General features: G+C 65.6%; 7 protein-coding genes across 7 annotated transcripts; 3 read left to right on the forward strand and 4 right to left on the reverse strand.

Annotated features, from left to right (window-relative positions):
• Positions 1-1,630: 1,630 nt before the first annotated feature.
• On the reverse strand, positions 1,631-2,701 carry EMIHUDRAFT_213397 (hypothetical protein; the record flags this gene model as incomplete). Its single annotated transcript, XM_005765021.1, has 4 exons — positions 1,631-1,835; positions 1,908-2,073; positions 2,244-2,290; positions 2,472-2,701. The coding sequence occupies 4 exons, from the start codon at positions 2,699-2,701 to the stop codon at positions 1,631-1,633; spliced, it is 648 nt and encodes a 215-aa protein (XP_005765078.1).
• Positions 2,702-4,909: 2,208 nt separating this feature from the next.
• EMIHUDRAFT_213399 (hypothetical protein) lies at positions 4,910-5,972 on the forward strand (the record flags this gene model as incomplete). Its single annotated transcript, XM_005765022.1, has 2 exons — positions 4,910-5,170; positions 5,388-5,972. The coding sequence occupies 2 exons, from the start codon at positions 4,910-4,912 to the stop codon at positions 5,970-5,972; spliced, it is 846 nt and encodes a 281-aa protein (XP_005765079.1).
• Positions 5,973-7,836: 1,864 nt separating this feature from the next.
• On the reverse strand, positions 7,837-9,912 carry EMIHUDRAFT_104158 (hypothetical protein; the record flags this gene model as incomplete). The annotated part of the gene is made up of 2 exons (XM_005765023.1): positions 7,837-9,507; positions 9,649-9,912. 2 exons carry the CDS (start codon positions 9,910-9,912, stop codon positions 7,837-7,839), a joined length of 1,935 nt encoding a protein of 644 aa, XP_005765080.1.
• A 437-nt stretch (positions 9,913-10,349) lies between these two features.
• EMIHUDRAFT_464822 (hypothetical protein) lies at positions 10,350-12,079 on the reverse strand (the record flags this gene model as incomplete). Its single annotated transcript, XM_005765024.1, has 3 exons — positions 10,350-10,952; positions 11,144-11,479; positions 11,747-12,079. 3 exons carry the CDS (start codon positions 12,077-12,079, stop codon positions 10,512-10,514), a joined length of 1,110 nt encoding a protein of 369 aa, XP_005765081.1. The 3' UTR covers positions 10,350-10,511.
• A 2,092-nt stretch (positions 12,080-14,171) lies between these two features.
• EMIHUDRAFT_104160 (hypothetical protein) lies at positions 14,172-15,466 on the forward strand (the record flags this gene model as incomplete). Its single annotated transcript, XM_005765025.1, has 2 exons — positions 14,172-14,754; positions 14,877-15,466. The coding sequence occupies 2 exons, from the start codon at positions 14,172-14,174 to the stop codon at positions 15,464-15,466; spliced, it is 1,173 nt and encodes a 390-aa protein (XP_005765082.1).
• A 1,890-nt stretch (positions 15,467-17,356) lies between these two features.
• Positions 17,357-18,959, forward strand: EMIHUDRAFT_104161 (hypothetical protein; the record flags this gene model as incomplete). The annotated part of the gene is made up of 3 exons (XM_005765026.1): positions 17,357-17,676; positions 18,257-18,530; positions 18,648-18,959. 3 exons carry the CDS (start codon positions 17,357-17,359, stop codon positions 18,957-18,959), a joined length of 906 nt encoding a protein of 301 aa, XP_005765083.1.
• A 440-nt stretch (positions 18,960-19,399) lies between these two features.
• Positions 19,400-21,726, reverse strand: EMIHUDRAFT_104162 (hypothetical protein; the record flags this gene model as incomplete). The annotated part of the gene is made up of 2 exons (XM_005765027.1): positions 19,400-20,947; positions 21,397-21,726. The coding sequence occupies 2 exons, from the start codon at positions 21,724-21,726 to the stop codon at positions 19,400-19,402; spliced, it is 1,878 nt and encodes a 625-aa protein (XP_005765084.1).
• Between the last annotated feature and the right edge of the window lie 402 nt (positions 21,727-22,128).

The raw sequence follows: 22,128 nt of genomic DNA on the forward strand, positions 1-22,128 counted from the left end.
GAAGTAGAATTTTACACGGTGGGCCCGGCGACCCCCCCAAAGGGGCCAGAAGCATGTTTGGGCGCGCCTGAGTAGCTGGCGCTGTTTGTGCAGGAATAGGCAGGCCGCCACCGTCGGCCCTGTGGCGGGGGAGGGTTCCCAGGAAAGCTCCGACACTGGGGGGGGGGGGGACCCCGGGACTTCGGGGGGGGACGCTTTTCCCGGGGGGGAGGGGGCTTGCGGGGGAGGGGGGGGGGGTTTGCACCCAAATTACTCATTCCCCCCGGCCCCCCCCTCCCCCCCCCCCTCCCCCCCCCCCCCCCCCCCGCTCGTTCCTCCCCCCTCACTCCCTCCCCCTAAGCAGGCTGGCGAGGCTGCCCGATCGGAGGAGGGTGCGAGGCTGCCGCCGGGCGGGCCGACAGGGAAGGGCTCCTCGCGCCGCCGCGGCGGGGAGGGCGAGGGGGAGGAGAGGGGGTGGCTTGCGTGGGAGGAGGGGGCGCGCGCTACGAGCTGAGCGGGGTGGTCGAGCACCAAGGCTCGCTCAGCTGTGAACAGCGTCTCTTCACACCTGCAGCTGTGAACAGGTGGTTGAGCACCAAGGCTCGCTCAGCGGCGGCCACTACACGGCCTTCGTCCGCGCGGGATCGAGCTGGTGAGACGCCTAGGCTCTCCCAGACACGTCCGGACACTTCCACTACCTAGACATTTGCCCTTCCCTTCCTTGACATGCCGGGACACTGCCTAGCCACCGCCTAGACGCTCCGGCGCTTCCCAGGCGGTTTCTAGACACCCCTCCCCCAGACACCGACTGCTCTGCCCCCCTCCCCCTCCCCCTCTCTAGGTACCACATGAGCGACTCTCACGTGAGCGAGGCGGACGAGGAGGCGGTGCTCGGAGCGCAGGCCTCCTTGCTCTTTTACGTGCAGGTCTGAGGTACGTGCGGTGCGGAGCGCGGGCGGCGGGCGGTGGGGGCAGCAGCCACCCGCAGCGCGCCATGGGCAGACTCGAGTGCGTGCCGCTCGTGATCCTTGCCTATTACGCGCGCGCCGAGGCGCTCCGGCGGCCTCCGTTCCGGGCCGCAGCTTGACTAGTCTCCGTTGGAAAGGCGAGCTTCGATGCACGCCGCAGATGCGCAAAGATGTTGACGTTTGTCGGGTAGAGACTAGGGTAGAGATTTCACGACGATGACGATCGTGCTACCATCGCATGCCTCGTCGTAAGGCGCGGACAGTGTTGGGCCCCGATTTATTTAAAAAACGGACGCTTGCGTCCTAGCCTCCAACAACGCCTCCCCGGCGCAGAGGGGGCCCCCGGAGGGATGCTCAACCCCGCCCCACGCCACGCCGCTTGCGGCGGTCCCGCTAAAGGGTGTGGATGCTGGGTTGACGGAAATCGGGGGACGCGACCCACTTCGCCACAGACGGTCCCGCGCCTCGCCGCTATGACGGGGACACACCCCGCACCGTCCGCTGTGGCTCCGGCTCAGGTCGTGGGGCATAGCTTGGGTGTAAACAGGGTCTGGGGCGGAGGCCCCAGCGGCCGGCTGGCCCGCCGCAGGCGCCGATTTTTTTGGCTTTTTTGCTCAAAATTGAGATATTTCTCATCAAATTCTCATCAAAATCGATCGAGCTCGCTACGTCCTACGAGCTCTCTAACTGCACAGCATCTCCTCGTTGAGCCTAGCGGCGCCCGTATCGCCCACGCCCACATTCTTCTTCTTCTTCTTGCCCTTCTTGCCCTTGGCCCTTGCTGCACTTAGCCGCTCAACCTCCGCCAGCAGCAGCTCCTTGGCATGCCGCGCCGCCTCCATCTGCTTTGCTTCCCACGCTGCCGCTTCCTCTAAAGCAGCGCCGCCACTATGCACTAAGCGGCGCAACCAAGTTCTCGCATTGTTTGCATGAGCACGTGTCCTGCTTGGCGCGGCGCACAATCCGCGTGCGGCGAGTGAGGTGCGTGAGAGCAGAAGACTGACAGCAGGAGCTGCAGGAGCTGCAGGAGCTGCGCAGGTCAGATGGGCGGTGACGCCGTCGAGCGACGGCGCAAAGGCCAATCGCTGCTGCTGCGCCAACGAGAGCGGCGACACGAGGCTGGCAGCTGGCAGAGCGAATCGCGATTCCGGCGGCCGCCGTCAGCCCGCCGACACCGACGGCCTGGCTGAGGTCAAACTCCTCCACACGTCGGACCACGCGTCGGCCACGGCGACGAGACGTCTGTATGCAGACAGCCCGACACCCGGGCGATAGAACATGCCAGCTGGGCTCTACCAGGGCTCTCGTGGCCCGTGGCGCGTGCCCAGTGTGGAATAGGCGGTCTGCGGCGGGCGCATAAACATTCACAGCTAATGAAAACCGGAAAAACTAAAGTCTGCAGAAGAGTTCGAGCGGTCTTCGTGCTCAGAAGGATCAAGAGAGCTCTATTCACACCCTTTGTGCGTTGAAGACCATAGGCAATGTTTGTTTACACCCAACCGACGAGTGGCTGGGCCCTCTGACCTGAGCTGGAGCCCTGTGTCCCCGTCTTTGTTCTGAGTGAAAAGTCCAACGCGCTCGTCGGTGGCGGCTTCCCCCAACCTGCGCCGCGCTCGGCGAACCTCGACAGCGCTTTCGGTGGCATGCAGCTCGTTGCGACAGAAGCCTGGAGAGCAGCTCCTCTGCTGCTCACACACTCTGCACGACGAGCGGCCTACCTCCAACGGGGCGGTCTGGATCACGGGGGATGACATCCTGCCTCCCGGCACGCCGGGAGTGGAGGTGGTTGCTCCGCCGCCGGACCGGGGACCGCCCTCTCCACCACCCTCGCCCAGGGATCTACAACGCTGTCTTAAGGTCCGACCTGTGGGCTCTGCCTGCGCTCAGCACCGGGCACCGCCTCGGTATACAAAATGCGCCTGCGGGCGGACCCTCACAGATCACAGATACACTCTGCACAGTTGACACAGCCTACTGAGTACTGTGCGGCTGCCACAGCTGTGACAGCGATGGGCTCGCCCTCACTGGCCCTCAGTCACTTGTGCTGCGGCTTGTGTGAGCGACACTGCTCGGCGACTGCCGGCACACTGTGTGTGAGACCATGGGTGTGAGGTCAAACCACGCTACCAGCGCTTGGTCACATCGGCCCCGAGGTCAGATCCATCTACTCTGTTGATGACAAGACTTGTCTACCGGCTGGAGCCGAGCAGGAGGGCCCGGCGCACAACCCCTGGTCAACTCAACCGCTCCACACACCCCGTATTCCCAGCTCGCGGGGCGAAGGCTTGTTTGGGGACGGCCGCGCTAGGCGCGCACTGCCGCACACTGCCAGAGAAGCGACATTGACTCGCAATCATGCCCAGGAGCGCTCGCCGGGTGCGGATGGCGGGGGAGCCGTCCGATTGGATTCTCGTCGAAAGCAGCACCACCCCAGGAGAGTTTTTCGAACACAACGTGCAGACAGGAGAGACACGCTGGCCTGAGGAGGCAGCTCAAGGCGGGCCAGCTTTGTCTCTGGTGCTGCTTAGCGCTGGGCTGCCAGTCTGCATGGCCCGCCGAGTTCGCTCGGTCAGCATGTCGGACGGCAGCAAGATAGCGAGCGCAAGGCAGTGGCGAAACGAGGGCTGCGGCGGGCAGCCGCTGAGGGTGGTGTCAGAAAACGGTCCCTCGCTCGCCTCCGCCGCCTTGCCACAGGTGTAGGATCTGCGACCGTTCATTCCCTTACTAGGCTTTGTGAGCGTCCGTCGAGACGACCTCTCACAGCTGCTGCTGGACGAAGACGAGTGGCAAAGTCGGCTCGAGGACGAAGGCGGTGACGGCTCTCCTCTACAGGCTAGCCTCTCCAACGGCGCGGGGGGCGTCGTCGGTCTCACAGGTCCAAACGCGCACGTGGAGATCGAGCGAAGAGACTTTGGTGCCTTGCTTGCGACACCCATCGTCGTGCCCGCCTTCCAACGAGCATACTGCTGGGATGCGCTGCAAGCTCGGCGGTGGTGGCAGGATCTCTCCATTCCCCACCCCCCCGCGCACCATTCCGAGACCCACGACACTGGAGGGGCTTACTTCGTGCGCCGGCGCTGGGAGAGCGGCCACCCTGCCGAGGGGCGCTGCTACCAGTTGTGCGTGGATGGCCAACAGCGAGTCACCACAACCAGCCTGTTGCTCGCTGCGCTGCGGGATGCAGCGGTGCGCGAGTCCCGAAGCTGCATCTCCGAAGGATGGACGGCGCTGGTCCGCTCGTTGCACGACTGCCTGTTTGTGGACCCGCTGGGCTTGGAGGAATGGGCAGGCGAGTGGGCGCGGGACACGGCGACCGCGCTGGAAAGCAGTCTGGCTGCCGGCGACGATGGGACCGCCCGCCGAGAACTTCTCGCGCGGTGCGCCGTGCATCAGCTCGGCGCGCTGCCGACCTTTGCCGGCGGCACCGTCCTCCAGCCAACCTTCATGGACCGAGCCGCCTTCTACGAGCTGCTGACAGCGGGGGCGCGGTCCACATCTCTGCATCGGGCGCTGAATTCCGGCCAGGCAGCCGCAGAGGGGCAACGCCTCCCTGTTGACGCGCTCCTAGCTCTCGTGACGACCCCGCCACCTACGGTGGCGAGCTCCCACCAGGGTGTCGTCAAGGCGGTGTTCGATGAGGAGATTGCGGCGATGCTTCGAGCTTGCGACAACGAGTCCGCCACTTCCAACGCCGCCGAGGTTGTGATTTCTGAGGCCGCCGCCTCAACGGCTGCCCCCTCGTCACCAGCGGCGCGCCGGCTACTCCTGCTGGGCGGGCTGATGCGCAGGGCGCTCGGACGCATGACGCTGCTGTATCATGAGGTGCTGAGTGAGGTGCATTTGCAGGCCTGTGGCTCTGCCCTCAAGAGATGATACCCGAGATTCCACACGAGATTCCACACGAGGTTACCGCGAGGCGCCAGCGGTGTTTGTAATCTGGATCCCCCGCTCCCTCGCAGCAAATGTTTCTCTACCTCCAGGAGCGAGCTCTGAAGCTCCAGCTGATGTTTGAGGTGCCGCGCCCCCCGGGCGTCGGCCTCCACGCTGCCGATTTTGTCCGCAATCTGCTGCTCTCCACCACGCTCGGCCTGCCCGACGCGCAGCAGGAGGCTTTCTACCTGCGCTGCTGGCTCGAACCATTCGAGATGCGAGTTGGCCACGACGCGACGACCCTGGATCGCGTCCTGCAGAGCTTTGTCGACAGCCGTGGAGGCGAGCGGTCTGTGAGCGATTTTGAGCGATCGGCCGAAGCGCTCGCCTCCGCCCAAGAGCTGCGAGGTCGAGGCGGCGGCGGCGGCGAGGGAGGTGGCGGCGGCGGCGAGGGAGGTGGAGGGGGCGTCGGAGGGAAGAGCATTCTCAAACACGGGGGGGGCGCGGGGGTAGGAGGCGCGCATCCGCTGCTGCTCTCCCCCCTCGCCCGCCCCCTCGCCCGCGGCGCAGGTCTGTGGCGACGCAGATGTCTGCCAAAGCGCGCCTGCAGGCTCATATTCACAACAGTTCATCTTCACGCCAACGGTCATCGACGTCGGCGGCCCAGTCGCCGAGATCGCGCTCGGATATCAGCGCTCGTGCGCGACACTCACTGACGGCACGCTCAAGTGTTGGGGCAAGAACGACAAGGGCCAGGTGGGCGACGGGCATCCCCGACGGACACCGGCCGACGAACCGGACCTCGCCGACGTACTCACGCCGACGGACATCCCCGTCGGCGGCGCTGTTGCCGAGATCTCGCTCGGATATCAGCACACGTGCGCATCACTCACGGACGGCACGCTCAAGTGCTGGGGGGACGGCGATCATGGCCAACTGGGCGTGCCAGGGGTGTCCTTTGCAAACCTGCCTCAACCTGTGACTGCCGGGGGCACAGTCGCCCTGAAAGTCGCCAAGATCTCGCTCGGAGAACACCACACGTGCGCAACGTTTGCGGATGGCCGGTTCGAGTGCTGGGGCAGGAACACCAACGGCCAACTGGGGGACGGGACCACGAATGATGCCCGGGGGCCCACCGCAATCAAGCTGGGGTAGTCGATCGACCGGGTCAGCGCTACACTGTATGATCGAGGAGTACATTTGGGGGCACACGCGCACCCTGTTAGGAGGCCTTGCCAGCCTTGCCTGCCTGCCCTCGCCTGCCCCGTGTGCCGCCGAGTGCATGTCCGATGCGAGACGGAGATCCCGCCCCCGTTGGGGTTCCCAGCACTCCCCAGCCCCCCCCCCCCCCCCCCGCACACCGCCATATGTCTGCCCCGGCGCCGCTCGCGCCGCCTCGCCTCCTCCACCTCCGCAGCTGCTCCCTCGCCAGACACGCCGCCGCCCGCCCGCCTCCTCGACCTCCCCACGGAGCTCCTCGTGTGCGTCATCTCCCGCTGCGACCCCGCCGACATCGCCAAGAGCGCGGCTTCGAGCTGCCGGCGCAGCCGGCGGGCGAGAGCTGCGCCGTGCGGTGGCTGTGATACTCGGCGTTGCTGTGCGAGTCCAACCCGCCGGTGAAGGCGGCGGCAGGCTCCTTCCACAGCGTCTTCATCGACGGCGAGGGGCGGCTCTCGTCGTGCGGAAAGGCTGAGAACTGGATGCCAGGACTGCTCGGGCACGGCGAGGGAGTGACGCAGCTCAACACGCCGACCCGCCTCCCTTCTTTCACGCTGGGCGGCGAGCGTGCCGCGAGCGTGTCGGCTGGAGGTTTCCACAGCCTCGCCCTCGCCGCCGACGGCGCCGTCTGGAGTTGGGGCCACGGAGGCCATGGCCAGTTGGGCCACGGCGACACGCAGGACCAGCTGCTGCCGAAGGCGGTCGAGGCCTTTGCTGGCCAGCGCGTTGTCGCTGTGTCGGCTGGAGCCGCGCACAACCTCATCCTCACCGCCGACGGCGCTCTCTGGAGCTGGGGTCCAGGAGGCTTTGGCCAGCTAGGCCACGGCGACGAGCAGCACCAGCTGCTGCCGAAGCAGGTCGAGGCCTTCGCTGACCAGCGTGTCGTCGCTGTGTCGGCTGCAGCCGGCCACAGCCTCGCCATCACCGCCGACGGCGCCGTCTGGAGCTGGGGCTATGGAGTCCCTGGCAAGCTAGGCCACGGCGACCAGCAGAACCAGCAGCAGCCGAAGAAGATCGAGGCTTTGGTTGACCAGCGTGTCGTCGCAGTGTCGGCTGCAGCCGGCCATAGCCTCGCCCTCACCGCCGACGGTGCCGTGTGGAGCTGCGGCGGTGGAATCTCTGGCGTCTTGGGCCACGGCGACGAGCCGCTGCGGCAGTTGCTGCCCAAGAAGATCGAGGCTTTTACTGGCCATCGCGTCGTCGCTGCGTCGGCTGGAAGCAGCCACAGCCTCGCCACCACCGCCGATGGCACTGTCTTTACCTGGGGCCAGGGCGAGCGCGGCTGCCTAGGCCACGGAGAGGACCTGTCGAGCCAGCTGCTGCCCAAGAAGGTCGAGGCGTGGGTGCAGGGGTAGTTAGCTCTGAGTTAGCTGGAGGATCACCGCGCATCCTCTTGAGTTCACTTTGAGGGGGCCGCTCGTCAAGAAGAAAAGCCACTATTACCAACGCGCTACTCCTCACGCCGCTTTCTAAATCGTCCGTTTGCACATGCGTGGCGGCGGACCGTCTACCAATAATGGAGAACGATATGGTTTTTTACCTTTGAACGCTCTAAGGTCAAGCTCAACCGCACGGACCACAAGCGAGGGGGGCCCCGCGCGCCCGCCCGCCGCTATAGCGGGCTACAGCAGCGAGGACACCGAGGTCCTCCCAAGTGGGTGAAGTTGGACGGCTCTACATAGAGTACAAAATGTGTGCTCGCGGCAAAGCGTCCCCCATGCCGTGGCGGCGGACGACCACCCGCACACAGACACAAATACACATTCAGAGCCCGGTCCTGCGTGATGGAGAAGCTCGAGAGCTACAGAAGGCCATTCATGGACCTCGGCGACAGTAGGTAGGCGGTTTGGCGGCGCAGGGAGAGAACCAGCAGGGAAGCGAGTGTGCCTCCGGCCACGATGCCGCCGAGAGCCGCGATCGGCCGAATTGACCCAGCCGTGACGGCAGGAGAGGCGCGGGCAGAAAACGACGCTTCTCGCAAGGCTGCCGGCGTGACGCCGTCCTTGCCCGGCGGCTGCCAGCCCCACGTCGGCCGATTGGTGCGGCAATCGTGCGGCGCGGCGGTCGTGGCGGGGTGCGGCACCGCGCTGAGGTTTGTGAGACCGAGCTGGCTAAACAGCGCGAGCTCGTCGTGCGCCACAACCTCGCTCACGTACTGCCACCGGCCGCCCACCTTTTGAACGTAGCAGACGGCGATGCCGTTGTAGGCGAAGCTCTTGCCGGTGGGCGGGCCGAAGGAGGAGGGCCCGGTGTGAGTTCCGGTGAGCACGTCGGGCATCGTCGTCTTGTAGCCGTCCACGTCGTTGCCGACGCAAAAGACGTCTGTCACATGGATGCGAAGGTCGGGGAAGGCGCGGCGCGTGCGCCACACGAGCTCCTTGAGCGCCTCCATCCCGCGGTACTCCTTGCCAAAGGCGGAGACGCTCGACCAGCCCTCGTAAAAGTACTCCTCGAGCGACGCGTTGACGCGCGCCGCGCCGAGGCCGGGCCGCCACACGGCGTCGGTCGTGCGGACGACCCACTCGGCGCAGTGCTCGAGGAAGGTGGCGGGCGCGTCCTTGGTCGGCGGCTGCAGCGCCTCGTCCCCGCCCAGGAGGCAATCGTTGCTCCACGGTAGCGACTGGTCCGACGGCGTTGGCGGGGAGCCCGCTGCGCCCTCTGTACCCTCGCCCGTGGCGGCAAGCGGAGGCTCGTCGATAGGCCCGCACGGCGGCGGGACCACCGTGCGAACGAGCAGGTCGATTCCGAGCTGAGCGAAGAGGGCGGGCGTGTCGAACATGGCGTAGCCCTCCGTGGCAATGCCCCCCACCACGTGCCAGTGCAGGCCCACGCGCAGCCTCACACGCGAGCCGGTCGCCGCCTCGCCGAGGAAGCAGCCGCTGTGCGTGGCGTGCAGGTGGCCGTGCGCGGCGCAGTACGCACCCTCGCAGGAGAGGACATCGAGCTCGAAGGTGCGGCCGGAGAAGCCGCGGCGCAGCACGCCGATGAAGTGCTCGCGGTACTCGCCGCGCCCGCTCGAAAAGCCGACGCCCGACGGGCCGTAGAAGCGCATGTGCTCGTCCCAGAGCGGCCCGGCCGCGGCCGCCCCGCCCGGCTTCTCGAACCAGTCCTCGTCCAGGAGCACGCGCACCACGTCGCGGCTCAGCTCCGCCGAGGCGGGAGGCGTGAGCGGCGAGTATGGCGCCGGGATGCCGTCGATCCCCACCGGAGGAGCGAACCAGCCGTCGTCACGAACAGGTGCCACCGGCAGCACGCGGCGGCCCGCTTGGCGGAGCAGGTCGGGAAGGTCCAGCATCATCCAGTTGTACGCGATCTTGTCGCCCTTGAGCCGGTAGAAATCGCAGATGCGGATGAAGACGGTGTCGTTGGTTGGCGGCATCCCGGCCAGCGGGCCATACCAGCGGCCTTTGGCGTACGTCGTGGTGGAGGCGGTCGCGTTCTCGGCGAGGAAAATGAGCTGGTTGAAGTAGACCTGCAGGCGTGGCACGCGTATGACAGGCGGCGCAAGCGGCGTGTGACAGGCGGCGCAAGTGGCGTATGACAGGCGGCGCAAGCGGCGTGTGACAGGCGGCGCAAGCGGTCGTTATGCTCGAGAGCGGGGCAAGTTTCCCACCTGGTCGAACGCGATGTTGAAGGGAACGTGCTCTCCGTCGAACCAGTCGCGGAGGCCTGTGAAGTTGCCGATGCCGTGCACCGTGTCATACACAAAGTCCTCAGTCCAGTAATCCTTCATGATGGCACTCCACGCGTCCCAGTCGTACACAGCCACGTGGTTTGCTATCACGTCATCCATTGCGCGGATGACTCGCTTGGCCACTGGAATCGGGTAAGGCAGCGCTGCCGCGCCGACCAGCAAAACGGCAAGACCGGTCGCCATCCCCCACAGCCGCGATGCGGCCTCGTCGATGCGATGGTCGCCTTGGCGATAGTCGCTTTGATGCGATGGTCGCCTTTGTAGCCACACAAAAGAAGAAATTCTCGCGAATAGCCCCTGGGAACCGGCCACAGTGTGCCCGTGGTAGTGAGAGACTGCCGGTGAGAAGCCGGAGGAAGGTCGCTAGACTGAGATGAGACCGCGCCAGTGGAGTTGGGATTCCACCGTGCACCGCGCTCTGCGAGCCTGTCGTGCCCCTTGGAAGGAGCAGGAGAGCCCACCTGTCCCCCCTGTACGCCCTTGATCGTCCTTCCAAAATCCTGCTCGTGCAGGTGTGGACCCTGTCCTCCTCCCCTATCCCTCGTTTGGGTTGTCTGTTTTCTTTCTTTCTTTCTGCTGAAGGGGCGCCATCAGCATCGCCATCGGCAACCGCGACTTCGGGTTGGTAGCCGCCAAAGTACACAAAAATGTCAAAATCTGCCTGGGCGCGCAGTCTGGCGGGCCGCCGACCTTCACAGCTCAGAGCTCACATCTCGCTCCCGCATGCCGCCTCGGGGCCATGCCTGTACATACATGCACACAGAGAACAACAGTGGACAGAACTACTCCGAGTCTCCCGCCATCGCCTCCCGCGCCTTGGCGGTGAGCACGCGCGCTCGCTTCCCAATGAGCACGGCGGAGCCGCAGGGGCCGGTGTGCCCGAGAGGGCGGCCGCAGCCGAGCGTCCTCTTGCAGCTCAGGGCGTGCTTCTCTGGCGTCGACGGCACGCCGCCGCCGCCGCCGCCGCTCCCGCCCGCCGCCGCGGCAGCGCCGGCGCCGCTGGTCGAACGCCGGAATGGCCGCCGGGGCGATGGGGCGCCCTTGACGCTGCCGTCCCCTCCGTCCCCGGAAACGCTACCGCTGTCGCTGCTGCTGCCGCCGCCGCCGTCGCTGCTGCTGCCTGCCGCCCTGCTGGCACCGCTGCTAGTGCTGCGGCTGCCGCTGCCGCTGCTGCCGATACTGCTGCTGCGGGAGAGAGCCATGAGGGAGAGGGCTGCAACCACCTATAGGAGAATGGACGGTGGGCTGTGGACCGTGCGCTGCGTTCAGCGCCTGGCCAGAGAGTTTGTGAGAAAGTGGAGGGAGCGGCGGCAGAGGACGCGCAGACCCACCCGTGCGCGCACCCGTCTCGAGTGCTACGTTGCGATGACTTTGCGATGACTTTTGCGGCGTCTCTCGGATCTGGGGCAACCACCGGCGGCTCTGCGACGGAGAGTGCCTCGGAGGCTGCGGTTCGGCAAGCCGCCGCCTGGAGCGCCAAAAGTGCGCTGCGTTGCGTGCCGCCGCCGCCGCCGCCGCAGCCTCCGCCTCCGCCGCCGCCACCGCCGCAGCCCATCATTGCAAGGCTCGCAGCGCCGGCTTCCACCCCCGCCGCCGCGCTATTCCGCAGCGGCGGCCCACGAGCGGGCGCCTCCCGTGCCGTCCCTGCCGCCTCCGCCACCGACAGCGCACCGCCGCCACCGCCGCCGCTCTGGGCGTGCGCCTCTACAAGTAGCTCGAGCAGCAGACGCACCCGCACAAGCATCGCCTCCTTGGGGGGCGAAGAGGGAGGGGGGGGGAGGGGGGGTCGGAGACGGAGGTGTGAGAAGGGGGACGCGAGGCGAGGAGGAGTGGTGGGCGAAGGGGAGGGCGGAGTGAGCCAGGGGGAGATTGCGGGAGACGCCTGGGCGTGGGCGCTTGAAAGCGAGGCCTGCAACCGCTCGAGCGTCAGCATGAGCGTTTCGCCGGCCTGCTCCTCCTCGCGGAGCTCTTCGCACAACCGCGCCAAAGCCGACTCCGCGTTCGGCGCCCGCGACACGTGAGGGTCTTGGGGCGCCTCCGGTCTCCGCCGCTCGTTAGGCTTCGGGCGCTTGCGCATGATGGTCTTGGCCAGCGCGGGCGCATCGCGGCGGAACGACATGTGGTGCCACGTGTTGTTTGAGCCCGGGCTGATTGTGAATGAGTGCGCGTGAAGCGACCGTGAGAGAGACGGATAGCTGCAGTGGCCGAAGAACCTGGGAATGACGTCTCGAGCGAGCCGCTCGGGGTTGGTGACCCATACGTGCGTACCGTCCTCGCTCCAGCCGATGCAGTCGTGCCCGGAGGACACCAACTCGTGAAGTTTTGCGCCGAACGTGGGCACGAAAGGCATCTGGAGAGAGGCAGCTAATGACCCCACACACAGCTCCGTCCAAGATCAGATCGGTCTCGTCGTCGTTATGCTTCTCGATATCTCGTTCACAGATCGCCTGCTCCAGTCCAGTTGCGCACGTATCGGGTTGAGCGTGCGGGCCGTATACAACCCGGCGGGAGCGAGAACTGGGCGATCGGCGAGATCGACCCTGGCGGCCGAAGGGCCTCGGAGGGTGGCCCAAATAGGGGTCACATGGCCCCTCCGCATCCTACGGGCTGATTTGCTTTGGACGAACCATTCCGAGTGGTCGAATAGGGGCGATCGGGCGTGCGACGGTGCGAGCTTACGGAAGAGACTCGGATGGAGGGAATAAAGGTACTTGACACAGTAAGTCCTTAGGACTGGTAAATTGGTGTGATCGTGAAAGCTTGTCAGCCGTGCGTCTTACGCATGAGTGGGAGCTGTTTGGCGGTCGGGTGGGTGCGGGGAGCTTGGGAGGCGAGCCGGTCATGCGTGCGGAGCGCGTTCGGGTACGGTCGGTGCGGTCCTCGGCGGTCGCGGCGTTGCCCGTTCGTGCCGTTCGACCGTTCGAGCCGGTCGGTATGCGTGACGGAGCGGTCTGTGAGGGCTGGGGCCGTAGGAGCTAACGTAACGAGGCGTGTTGTTCACTGATTACAAGTGCTAGTGCGCAGCCTCTAGAGTCCTAGTCTCGTAACGAAGCTCGTATTCTTGCATCTTAGATCTTGTGCCACATACGCACATAGTGGGTGAAACTTCTGGAGACGGGGAACTAAAGCCGCAAGTCAAATGAGCTGAGGGAAGGACAAGGAGTCCAGCACCAGCATCCAGCTCAACGCAACGAGAGTTTCAGATGATCAGAGACGCGGTGAAAAAACCGCTCGGCTGTGTAAAAACCGTATGTTCAATGTTGTACTGTACAGTAAGAGACTTTGTGTTAGAAACTGCGCTTCTGGGCCAGTCAGTCAGTTTCTAACGTCGGTTACAGATAAACTGATGGTCCCGGGGAGGAATGTGATGAAGTTTTCGAGCGGCACTGAGGCGCCCACCACCCTAGTCAGGAATGTGCTGACAATGTCTGAAGTGACAGCGACCTTGATTCCTTTTGGCTGGAATGGGTGAACTCCTGGGATGCAGCGCGCGTTCTCATGGATACGGCGCACCCGCTCGTCCTCCGAGAGACGCAGCGCGTCATGCGTATTTGCCAGCTCGATCTCACGGACGGGCTCATTATCAAAAGTACTGCACCTCAGACTCGCTGTGGCGAGCGCGGCCTGATCCTTGGATGTGCGCTTTGGTGGTATTAAAGATGGAGAATCGAATGACAAACTCCTTCGCATCACAAAAACTCGAAAAACCAAAGAAAATATTAAAAAAGATCTTCTTGCGATGTCCGACGACGTCGACGATCCCCCCCGCAGCAGCCAAAAGCTGCTCCCTCGAACCGCGGCCGACTCTTGTCTACCATCGCGGCCGCAGGCCCGCAGCTGTTGAGCTCTCCAGAACGCAGAAGAATGGTGCCTCATATGCTGCCTTCTCCCTGCGGATGCTGCCGGCGAGCCTGGCGGTCCGCTGTACTACAAGGAAGTGTTGACTCGATTCTACCTCGAATTCTTCTACCCCCACGACTCGGAACGCGAATGTGACAGGACCATCGGGTCCTTCAGCCACCAAAGTGAAATCACCCGAGAGCAGCTGAGCCTGCCTCTGGCCTCGCCTCCCACCTCTCCTTCAGGCATTCGTGGCATCCTATGGGTCGTCCAGAGTATCGACCTCTGGCGAGTCAGCCAGCCCCACTTTGAGGGCGCCATGAAGTACAGAGATCGCCACCTCGCTGGCCTCTCCGCAAGGCCCCCCGACCGCGTCGAACTCATCGGCGCGGGCTCTCTCGGCTACGGGACCGGCCCCAGCTTCGGCTGAGGGCTGACAAGCTGCCGAGCCCAAATCACTGTGAGAGTCGTGATTTCTTGTTGGTTTTCTAAAACCTCTCTCGACGAGGACAGCGCGACAGGAAGGAAGAGACAAAATTGATGTTGCTAAAAATCTCTCTCGAGGACAACAGGGCAGTCTGGACACGCACGCATCACGGGGGATGTCTTTCATTGTTACCGGCTCGCCGTGGTTGCTCCGCCGCTGGACAGCCCTCTCCACCACCCTCGCCACAGGGATGTACCACTTCCAGATGAGAAAAAAGTGGAGCTCGCTTCAGATTGTCGATCAGCTTCCGTGGGCGACGGCGCCCTTCGACGACCTGTCGATCAGGCCAATGTTGCTCCTTTCGGCGCTTCAGCCGCATCGCGCGGGCACGCGCGCCGCGGCGCCGGTGCTGCAGCAAGACCGGGCCACGCAGAGGCTCGGCGTCGCCCCGCCGGGCGAGAACCCCATGGGCGGCTACCCGCCCCCTTTCCACGGCGGCCAGCAGCAGCGCGGCTTTGCACAGCAAGGGTACCCGCAGCAGGGCGGGTACGGAGGCGGCGGGCGTGGACGATACGGGGGCGACGGCGCCGCGACGCCGGCGATGGCGGCACAGGCGGCGAGGGCGGCGGAGGCGGCGGCCGCTGCCGCAGCAGCCGCGGCTGCGAGGGCGAGGGAGATGGAGTTTGAAGCCTTCCAGCAGCAGCCGGGGTACCCCCCGCAGCAGCGCGGCGCGTCGGGGTATCCCCCGCGGCAGGGCGGTGCATCGAACTACCCCCGGCAAGGCGGGTACGGCCAGCAACGAGGCAAAGCAGTCTATTTGACGGGATGCCGCCAGATGAAAGGGACGGCAGACCGCTCATTCCTTGTTGCTGTCGTGTAGGCGGATACCCGCCCCAGGGTGGCTACGGCGGCCCGCCGCGCGGCGGCGGCTTTGGCGGCCAGCAAGCCCCCCCGCGGGAGGGCGGGCAGGGGGGCTACGCCCCTCCGCGGGGCGGCTTTGGCGGCCTGGGCTTCCCGCGGCAAGGCGGGCAGGGGTACCCACCTGCCCAGGGTCAGGGCCCAGGCGGGTACCCGCGGCCAGGACAGCCCGGCGGGCTCGGCGGGCAGCAGTACGGAGGCGGCCAGTACGGCGGCAGCGGGCAGCAGTACGGGGGCGGCGGCCAGTACGGAGGCGGGCCGCAGTACGGAGGCGGGCCGCAGTACGGAGGGCAGTCCGGCTATGGCGGGCAGTCCGGCCGGGGCTACGATGGCGGCGAGGGCTTCGGCGCTGAGATGCCGATGCCCGGCCGCGAGAAGGAGTACGAGGACTGGATGAAGGGCGGCGGTGGCATGGGCGGCCCCTCCGGGCCCGCCTCCCGGCCTCCACCCATCGACGACGACCGCCGCAACCGCTCACCAGGATTGAAGAACAACTTTTACGACATCCCGACCTCGGACTTCAAGCGGCCCTGGACCGGCGCGCGCCGGTAGCTGTTGCCATCGGGCATGGTGCGGCGACAGCAGCACACCCATCGCTGGCAGCGATGGAGAAGGGTGTGGCGGGCGGGCGGCGCGGTGAGGGAGCTTCGAGCCGACTTGCAAGAACGACCTTGGCTTCAAATCGCGGTGCGCCCTCGTGTAAAACGCGTGCTTGTGTCATGTGTGTGTATTCTCCTCTGGCTGGGCGGTGGGGGTGGCGTGCGGACGCGCCAGTCATGGAAATCAACCATATCTCGATAACTCATGAAAGTAGGCGCAATGCATCGGGCTCGGGGACTAGGTCCTCTCCAGCCTCTGCGGGTGGCGGATGTTGATGACACATTTGGCGATTCCGCGGCTTACTGGGCCCCTGAGCCGCTACCCGTGTGCGATTTTTGTGGCCCGGACATGATACTGATAGTAAACGGGTCAGAACCGGCCAAACACAGGCTACAGCCCCACACACGCGCCCGCCATAGCTCCTGGAGAGCATGCGCGAGTGACGCGCTACAAGCCGCGAGAGTGGCATCAGAGGCAGGAACGACGTGCTCTTGCTGCACCTCGCAGCTGCACCGAGTGTGCTCGCAGTGTATGCCACGGCCACTGCCTGCGGCATTGCTCCCGTGCAGCTAGGCGATGCAGGTCCATCAGCAGGGCTCATCCAATGCGAGCGCACATTGTGCGTAGCCGCGGGCAGGTGGCAGTGCACGGCCGCACACCGGCTGTGGCGGCTCGTATGCCCCCGGCAGTGCTGCTAGTCATCAACTGGCGTATTAGGGCCGCAGCAGACTGCTGCTGTGGCAGCAGCAGCAGCCTGCTGCTGCCTGATTCAGTCAAGCCAGCGGTGCAGCGAGGCGTGCAGAATTCGCGCGGTTTTGTCCCTCCTGAGGCTGAGCGCATTCGAGCGAATCGAGCCCATCGACCGGAGTTGGATGGTACCCCGCGTCTCACTGAGACGCGGGGTACTGGCCATGGCCGGACTACGGAGCGTGAGGTGGCGAGCGGAGCGAGCGACAAAACAACGAGAAAAACACCGATGTGACGATGTCAAACGTCAGATCTGCGCCACCCAGGGCTGGACCTAGTCGGGCGCCCAGTTGATTGCGCTTACTTTCATGAGAGAGAGAGAGCGCGTCGACAAGCACAAGAATCAAGATAGTTATCGAAATATGGTTGATCAAAGTTGTGACACCGTCACAAAAGTGATGCACGTATTGGGAGCGAGACTGTCTCCCAAATCTTCGTCGATACTTCAGCCACGAAATCTCAGTCTTCCCGTCGCTCGGTGTGAGTTTCTAGAGGAAGCGCGTGAGATCTCAAGTGGCCAAGATTTTCCTCGTTTCGCTTTGGGAGTTTGAGATTTCGATGAGGGGTGGAGGAGAGACTGAGACTGCAAGCAAGAGTCGATCGATTCGATTCCAAGGCGGGCGGTGACCAGGCGGTGACACCGGTATACACAGCGGCAGCCCTCTTGAGAATCGTGCTTTTGGGGTGATTTTCGAAGGGCGTAGGGCGAGGTCTCGGCCGCCGCTCACGCCAGCGAGTCCCCGTTGCCCAACCCCTCAGGGGTGAAACCCACCGCTCTTTATACTCGTTTATTCACGAGGCGACCCCAGGGAACCGTGGGCAGGTTCCCTAGGGGCGTGCTGTGAACAAACAGCGAAGAAGACGCCTGGAGGTGAAACCCAACACGGTCTCGGTTGTGGGGCACCTGGGTTGTGCCCAACGAGTCCTCGTTCCAGTCGCCCGGTCCCGAGCCCGGTGTGCACCGCAGCGTGACCACGCTCGTCGCCACCCTTTCGGTCTCTTGCGCGTGAGCGGAGCGACGCCGCCCAGCGCGGTTCGCTGTGAGCCACACTCTCGACCGCGCCACACTCTCGGCAGCGAGCTCGCAAGTGCCACATGGGTGCAGCCGCCGGGCCAAAGATCGCTCTCTTCACCACCTACACCAGCGACTACCAGGCCGGACCGCTCTGCAGCCGCGTCAACCAAGCTTACGCCACGCGGCACGGATACGGCTGGGTCGAGGCCGTGGGCGATCCGCGCCGCAGAGCCGCCGGCCACGACCCGCCGGCTCGTCACCCCACCTGGGACAAGGTCTCGCTGCTGCTCGAGCTGCTCGATGGGCTTTTGGCGGGCGCCTCGCCGCGCGGCCTCTCGCCGGCGACGACACACCTCTTGTGGATCGACGCGGACGCCGTTGTCCTGCGGCACGAGCGGCGGTTGGAGGAGCTTCTCGACTCGCTCCCAGCAGGCGCGCCCACGACGCCCTTCTCCCTGCAGCTGCTTTGACCCGCCGGCCCCGCCCCCCTCCGCCTGGCGACTCGCCTCCCGCTGATCAAGTAGCCGGCTCTGGACGCCTCTCTCCGTGCCAGAGCCGGAGGATACCTCAGCGCACAAGCCTCGCGTCGCGTGAGCAGTGCGCCGCGGCCCGGACGCACCGGCGCGGGTGCTTTATACGCGCGTCCACATCCGTCAACGTCGCTTCTCCCGCTCCCTTCGCCGCGCGGGCCCGGATGCCATCCCCTCTCGCGCCGACCCCGAGCCTCCCGGAACCTTCCCGGAACCTTCCCGCAGACGTCGAGCTCCTAATCGGCGAAGACCTCACGCTCGCCTGCCTAGAAGCGGAATACGCATTCTTGGACTCCAACCAGCGCTCGGGAGGAGACGCGTTCAGCTGTGATCGACCGTGTTCAGCCGCATTCCCTGTATTCGCGTCGCTCGTATTCACACGGTGCTGGTGCTCGGATACACTTCACGACACCGTTGTCCCGCCCTGACGTTGGCGTATTCAGCACGTAGGCTCGCCTGCGCGCTCAACGCCGGCGTGTGGCTCGTGCGCGTGTCCGAGTGGGCGCGCTCGCTGTGGCGCGACGTCTGGGCCGCCGACGCGTCGCGCCGCTTCTGGCAGAGGCCCCACCACGAGCAGTCTTGCCTGCTGCACCAGCTGGCTCTCCGCGGGCAGCCGCTCAAGCAGGCCTGCCCCTTCCACTCCTTTGCGGGAGGCCAGCTCCTCAAGCTCTCGCAGCGCGTCGCCGTCCTGCCGCGGCACGCCTTCAACACCAACCGCGGCGACGTGCGCCCGCACGGCCCGCATCGCGCCGCCCCCGCCCTCGGCGCCGCGCGCGAGGCTTGGCCGCCGTGGCGCGGCCAGCCCCTGCCCGCCCTCCCCCCCGCGGGAGAGCTCGTGCAGGCGGGCGGGCGCGGCATGGCGGGCGCGGCGGATGCGCGCTGCGAGTTTGTCTTCCACGCGGCCGGCCGGCCGGCGGTCCTCGGCGCCGCGCCGGGCAAGCTCGAGGCGCTGCGCGCCATGCTCACGCACGCCGGCCTCGGCGGGTTCCTGAGGCACGGAGCGGCCGGCGCTGGCGAGGCCCCGGCGGCCGCCGACGGAGGGGCAGGCGGCGGGGAGGAGTCGCGCTTGTTCGGGTCCCTCGCACTCCTCGATTCGCTCATCGTCGCCACGCGCAACGGGGCGCTGCTTTTGAAGACGTGTGAGGCGGGGTAGCGGCATGGGTAGCGGACGAAGAGCTGCACTGTAATATAAATAAATAGATGCAGACGGACCCATGCGCCGATTCCTGCATTCGTCTGGTGTGCCGGCCTGCGAAGTGCGATGCCAGCCTGGGCGTGCACCCGCTGCACCGTGCACACGTCGACTCGTGGCTTCGTGTATCAACACGAGCAGACACCATATTCCCGATCCCCACACGCCTTGGCTTCGGTGTTTTCTGGCTCTGCGGCGAGATACGGCTCTACACACGTACACGTGGTCGGTCACAAAGGAACAATACGTATATTTGAACAAAAAGGAGCACTGACGGAGTCCGCAGGAGCAGCAGGCAGCACCGCAGGTTTGAGTTCTACACCACGTACGGTACGCGTATAGCTCGACCGCAAAGCGTGCCGGCCGAATGAATTACGCCGGCCACACGGGAACACCATGATTCATCTACTCACTGTGGGTGGCCCACTCGCAACAACTGTGTCGCCATCAACATGCACTGTTCCGCAGTGAGTGAGTGCTTCCTCTACGTCTGCGCGTGATGCGCCGACCAGCAGCGCCCCCATCTTTGTAACCAGCTCGCCACCTTCACCGCCGCCCTCACTGCCGCCAGCTCCACCGGCAACCTCAGAAGCAGCCTCGCCGCCGGCCCCACTGTTAGCGGCGGTAGCGGCGGCGGCGGCAATGGCGGTGCCGATGGCCTCGCCGCTGCCAGCCTCGCCGCCCGCGGCTGCCAAAAGGCGCTCGATCCAACGCCGCGCCTCGGGGAGTGAGCGCGTAGCCACCGCCTCCCGGAGCAAATCGCGCGCGCGACAGAGTTCGGTCCGCAGGATGGCAAGGGTGGAGGCGGTGACCATGCCTCCGAGGTCTCTGGTCGGCTCGAGCGGGTCCTCAATCGCAAAGTGCTGCGCTGCCCGCGGGTCGAAGCATGGGCAAGAGGAGAGCGGCTGCAGCCCTCCGGCGGAGACGCACGCAGCGAGGGCCAGGCCAGCCGGCGATCGGTCCGACAGCAGCTGCAACGCGGTGTCGAAGAAGTTGGTGAGCAGCAGCGGGAGTCTCGGCGCGGGTAACGGGGCCGCCTTCCAAAACTTGCGCGCGGCGGCGGCGTTTCCGCAAAAGGAGTAGCTCACGGCACGGCCATCGGGCGTCCGCGCGGTGTTCGCGACCAAAGCCCACGGAGGAGCCAGCCCTTGGAGGTTGGGCAGCTGCCCGAGGTGCTGCAGGTGGCAGATGGCGAGAAGCGACCACGCGTAGCTCGACGGGAAGCAGTGCCGCGCCGAGCATACCCGCCGCGCCCTTGCCCACGCCTTGACCAGCAGGCAGAGCTGCCACGCACACTCGTCCACCTCCATGTACGTGCGAATCAGCCGCGTGTTGTCGAGGGCGATGACGTTCCCGACCGAGACGTCGACAACAAGATCCGAGGTGAGGACCAGCGGCGCTCCCGCAGGCGAGGACCAGTCGCTCGGGAAGGTCATTGTGCAGATCGGGACTCGCGCGGCGAGCACCGCCGTCGCCGTGACGCCTGGCACTGAGCCAAACGCGTCCGCAATGTCCGACAACAAGCGGCGCTGCAGCTCCGGCGGCAGCTCGAGCAGCACTGTCAAGTCGATGTCAGATGCGGAGCTGCCGAGCAGCGATGTGGCACTCCCGTAGGCGAGGACCAGCGGCGCTGGACTGTGTAGCCGCGCCGCATTTTGCGCCACCAGCTGCGGCGGCGCCGAGGCGAGCCACGAGCGGCAGAAATGGTCTAGCTGCGGGACGGTGCGCGAGAAGATCTTGTCGCGGCGGTCTCTCGCGTACCCACTCGGAGGCTCAAGCCTCGCGCGCGCCTCAAGCGCCCTGCCACACCAGATCGGAGTCCGCTGGCCGGCGGCGGCCTCCGTCGCACTACTCGACCCGTGCGCGCCGTCCTCCATGCGCTTGATCGCAACCACCGCGCCGCCCGCCGCGCGCAGATTGCGCATCCCCTGCTCGCGCAGCTGCTGGGCCTGCGCACCGGGGCGGGGAGCGGGTGGGGAGCGGGCGGGGAGCGGCGAGGCGGCGTGGCGCTATGGCGGCCTTCTCCGCCAGCTTGGCGGCCTTCCTCTCCGCCTTGCTCGACGGCTTTTTCTTTCCCGCCGTTGTGCCTGTGGCGGCGGTCGAATCCGCCGCCCGCTCGTCCAGCCTTCCGCTCTCCTCGAGCGCCGCCACAGGCACCACCCTGACGCCGCCACAGGCACCGGACGCAGCTGGATGGAAGTGACGACGAGAGCGGGGACGACTTTGACAGCGTCGCGGCGCGGTGTAAATTCGACTGGCCTGCAGCATCGAATGAGCCGAAACGAGGCACGAGGGCGACGCACTTCGTACGCTACGAGGAGATACAATTAGGCAAGGCAGCTGCGCAGGTGATGGTCCTGTTTGCAGAGAGGGGAGTCAAGGAAGGCCAAGAAATCACATGGTCATATGGGGACTCATACAGGAGCCACCGCAAGAAGATGGGATACAGGGCGGGGACCAGGGCGGATCCGAACGCAATAACACCCCAGCAAGCGCGGACGGCATTCGCGAGATACTGCAAAAAGATAGACGTGACGAAGGAGGAGCTAGCGTGGAACTTTGGATGCATATCGGCAAGCCAAAATAACGAGCAGGAGGCTGTCCTGGTGCGTGAGCTAATCCTGAGCAACAATAAGCGACTGTACCACGGAGCACAGAGCGCAGCAGACAGGACGGCAGCGACGGCGGACATGGCAGAGACGAGTGTGAAACAAAGGGCGGCGGGCATGGAGGGCGGTAGCGACGGGGACGGAGACGGTGACGGTGGCGAGGGAGAGGAAGGGGGTCCATTAACACCAGACAGCGAGAGGGGCAGGGAGGAAAGGGGGAGAGAGGAAGCCAACGCGACGTGCGCAGAGGATGAGGATATAAACTGGGACGACGCAGCGGAGGGGATAGGCGAGGGAATCGAAGGACCGGAGGGCTTTCGCGACAGCGACGATGACGACGAAGAAAGGGGAGGGGACGGAGGGGCGACACGCAGGAGGAGCGAAATCGCTAACGGCCCGAGCAGAGAGGGCGACGGCGGGGCACGAGGGAACAACGGAGACGCTACCGATGACGCGAACCGAGGCACGGACGCCGGCGGGGACGGGGAGGGCGACAGCGACGTCGAGAGGTTGACGCAACC

This window comes from Emiliania huxleyi (assembly GCF_000372725.1).
Source record: "Emiliania huxleyi CCMP1516 unplaced genomic scaffold EMIHUscaffold_57, whole genome shotgun sequence".
In the NCBI taxonomy this organism is placed as follows: domain Eukaryota; phylum Haptophyta; order Isochrysidales; family Noelaerhabdaceae; genus Emiliania; species Emiliania huxleyi.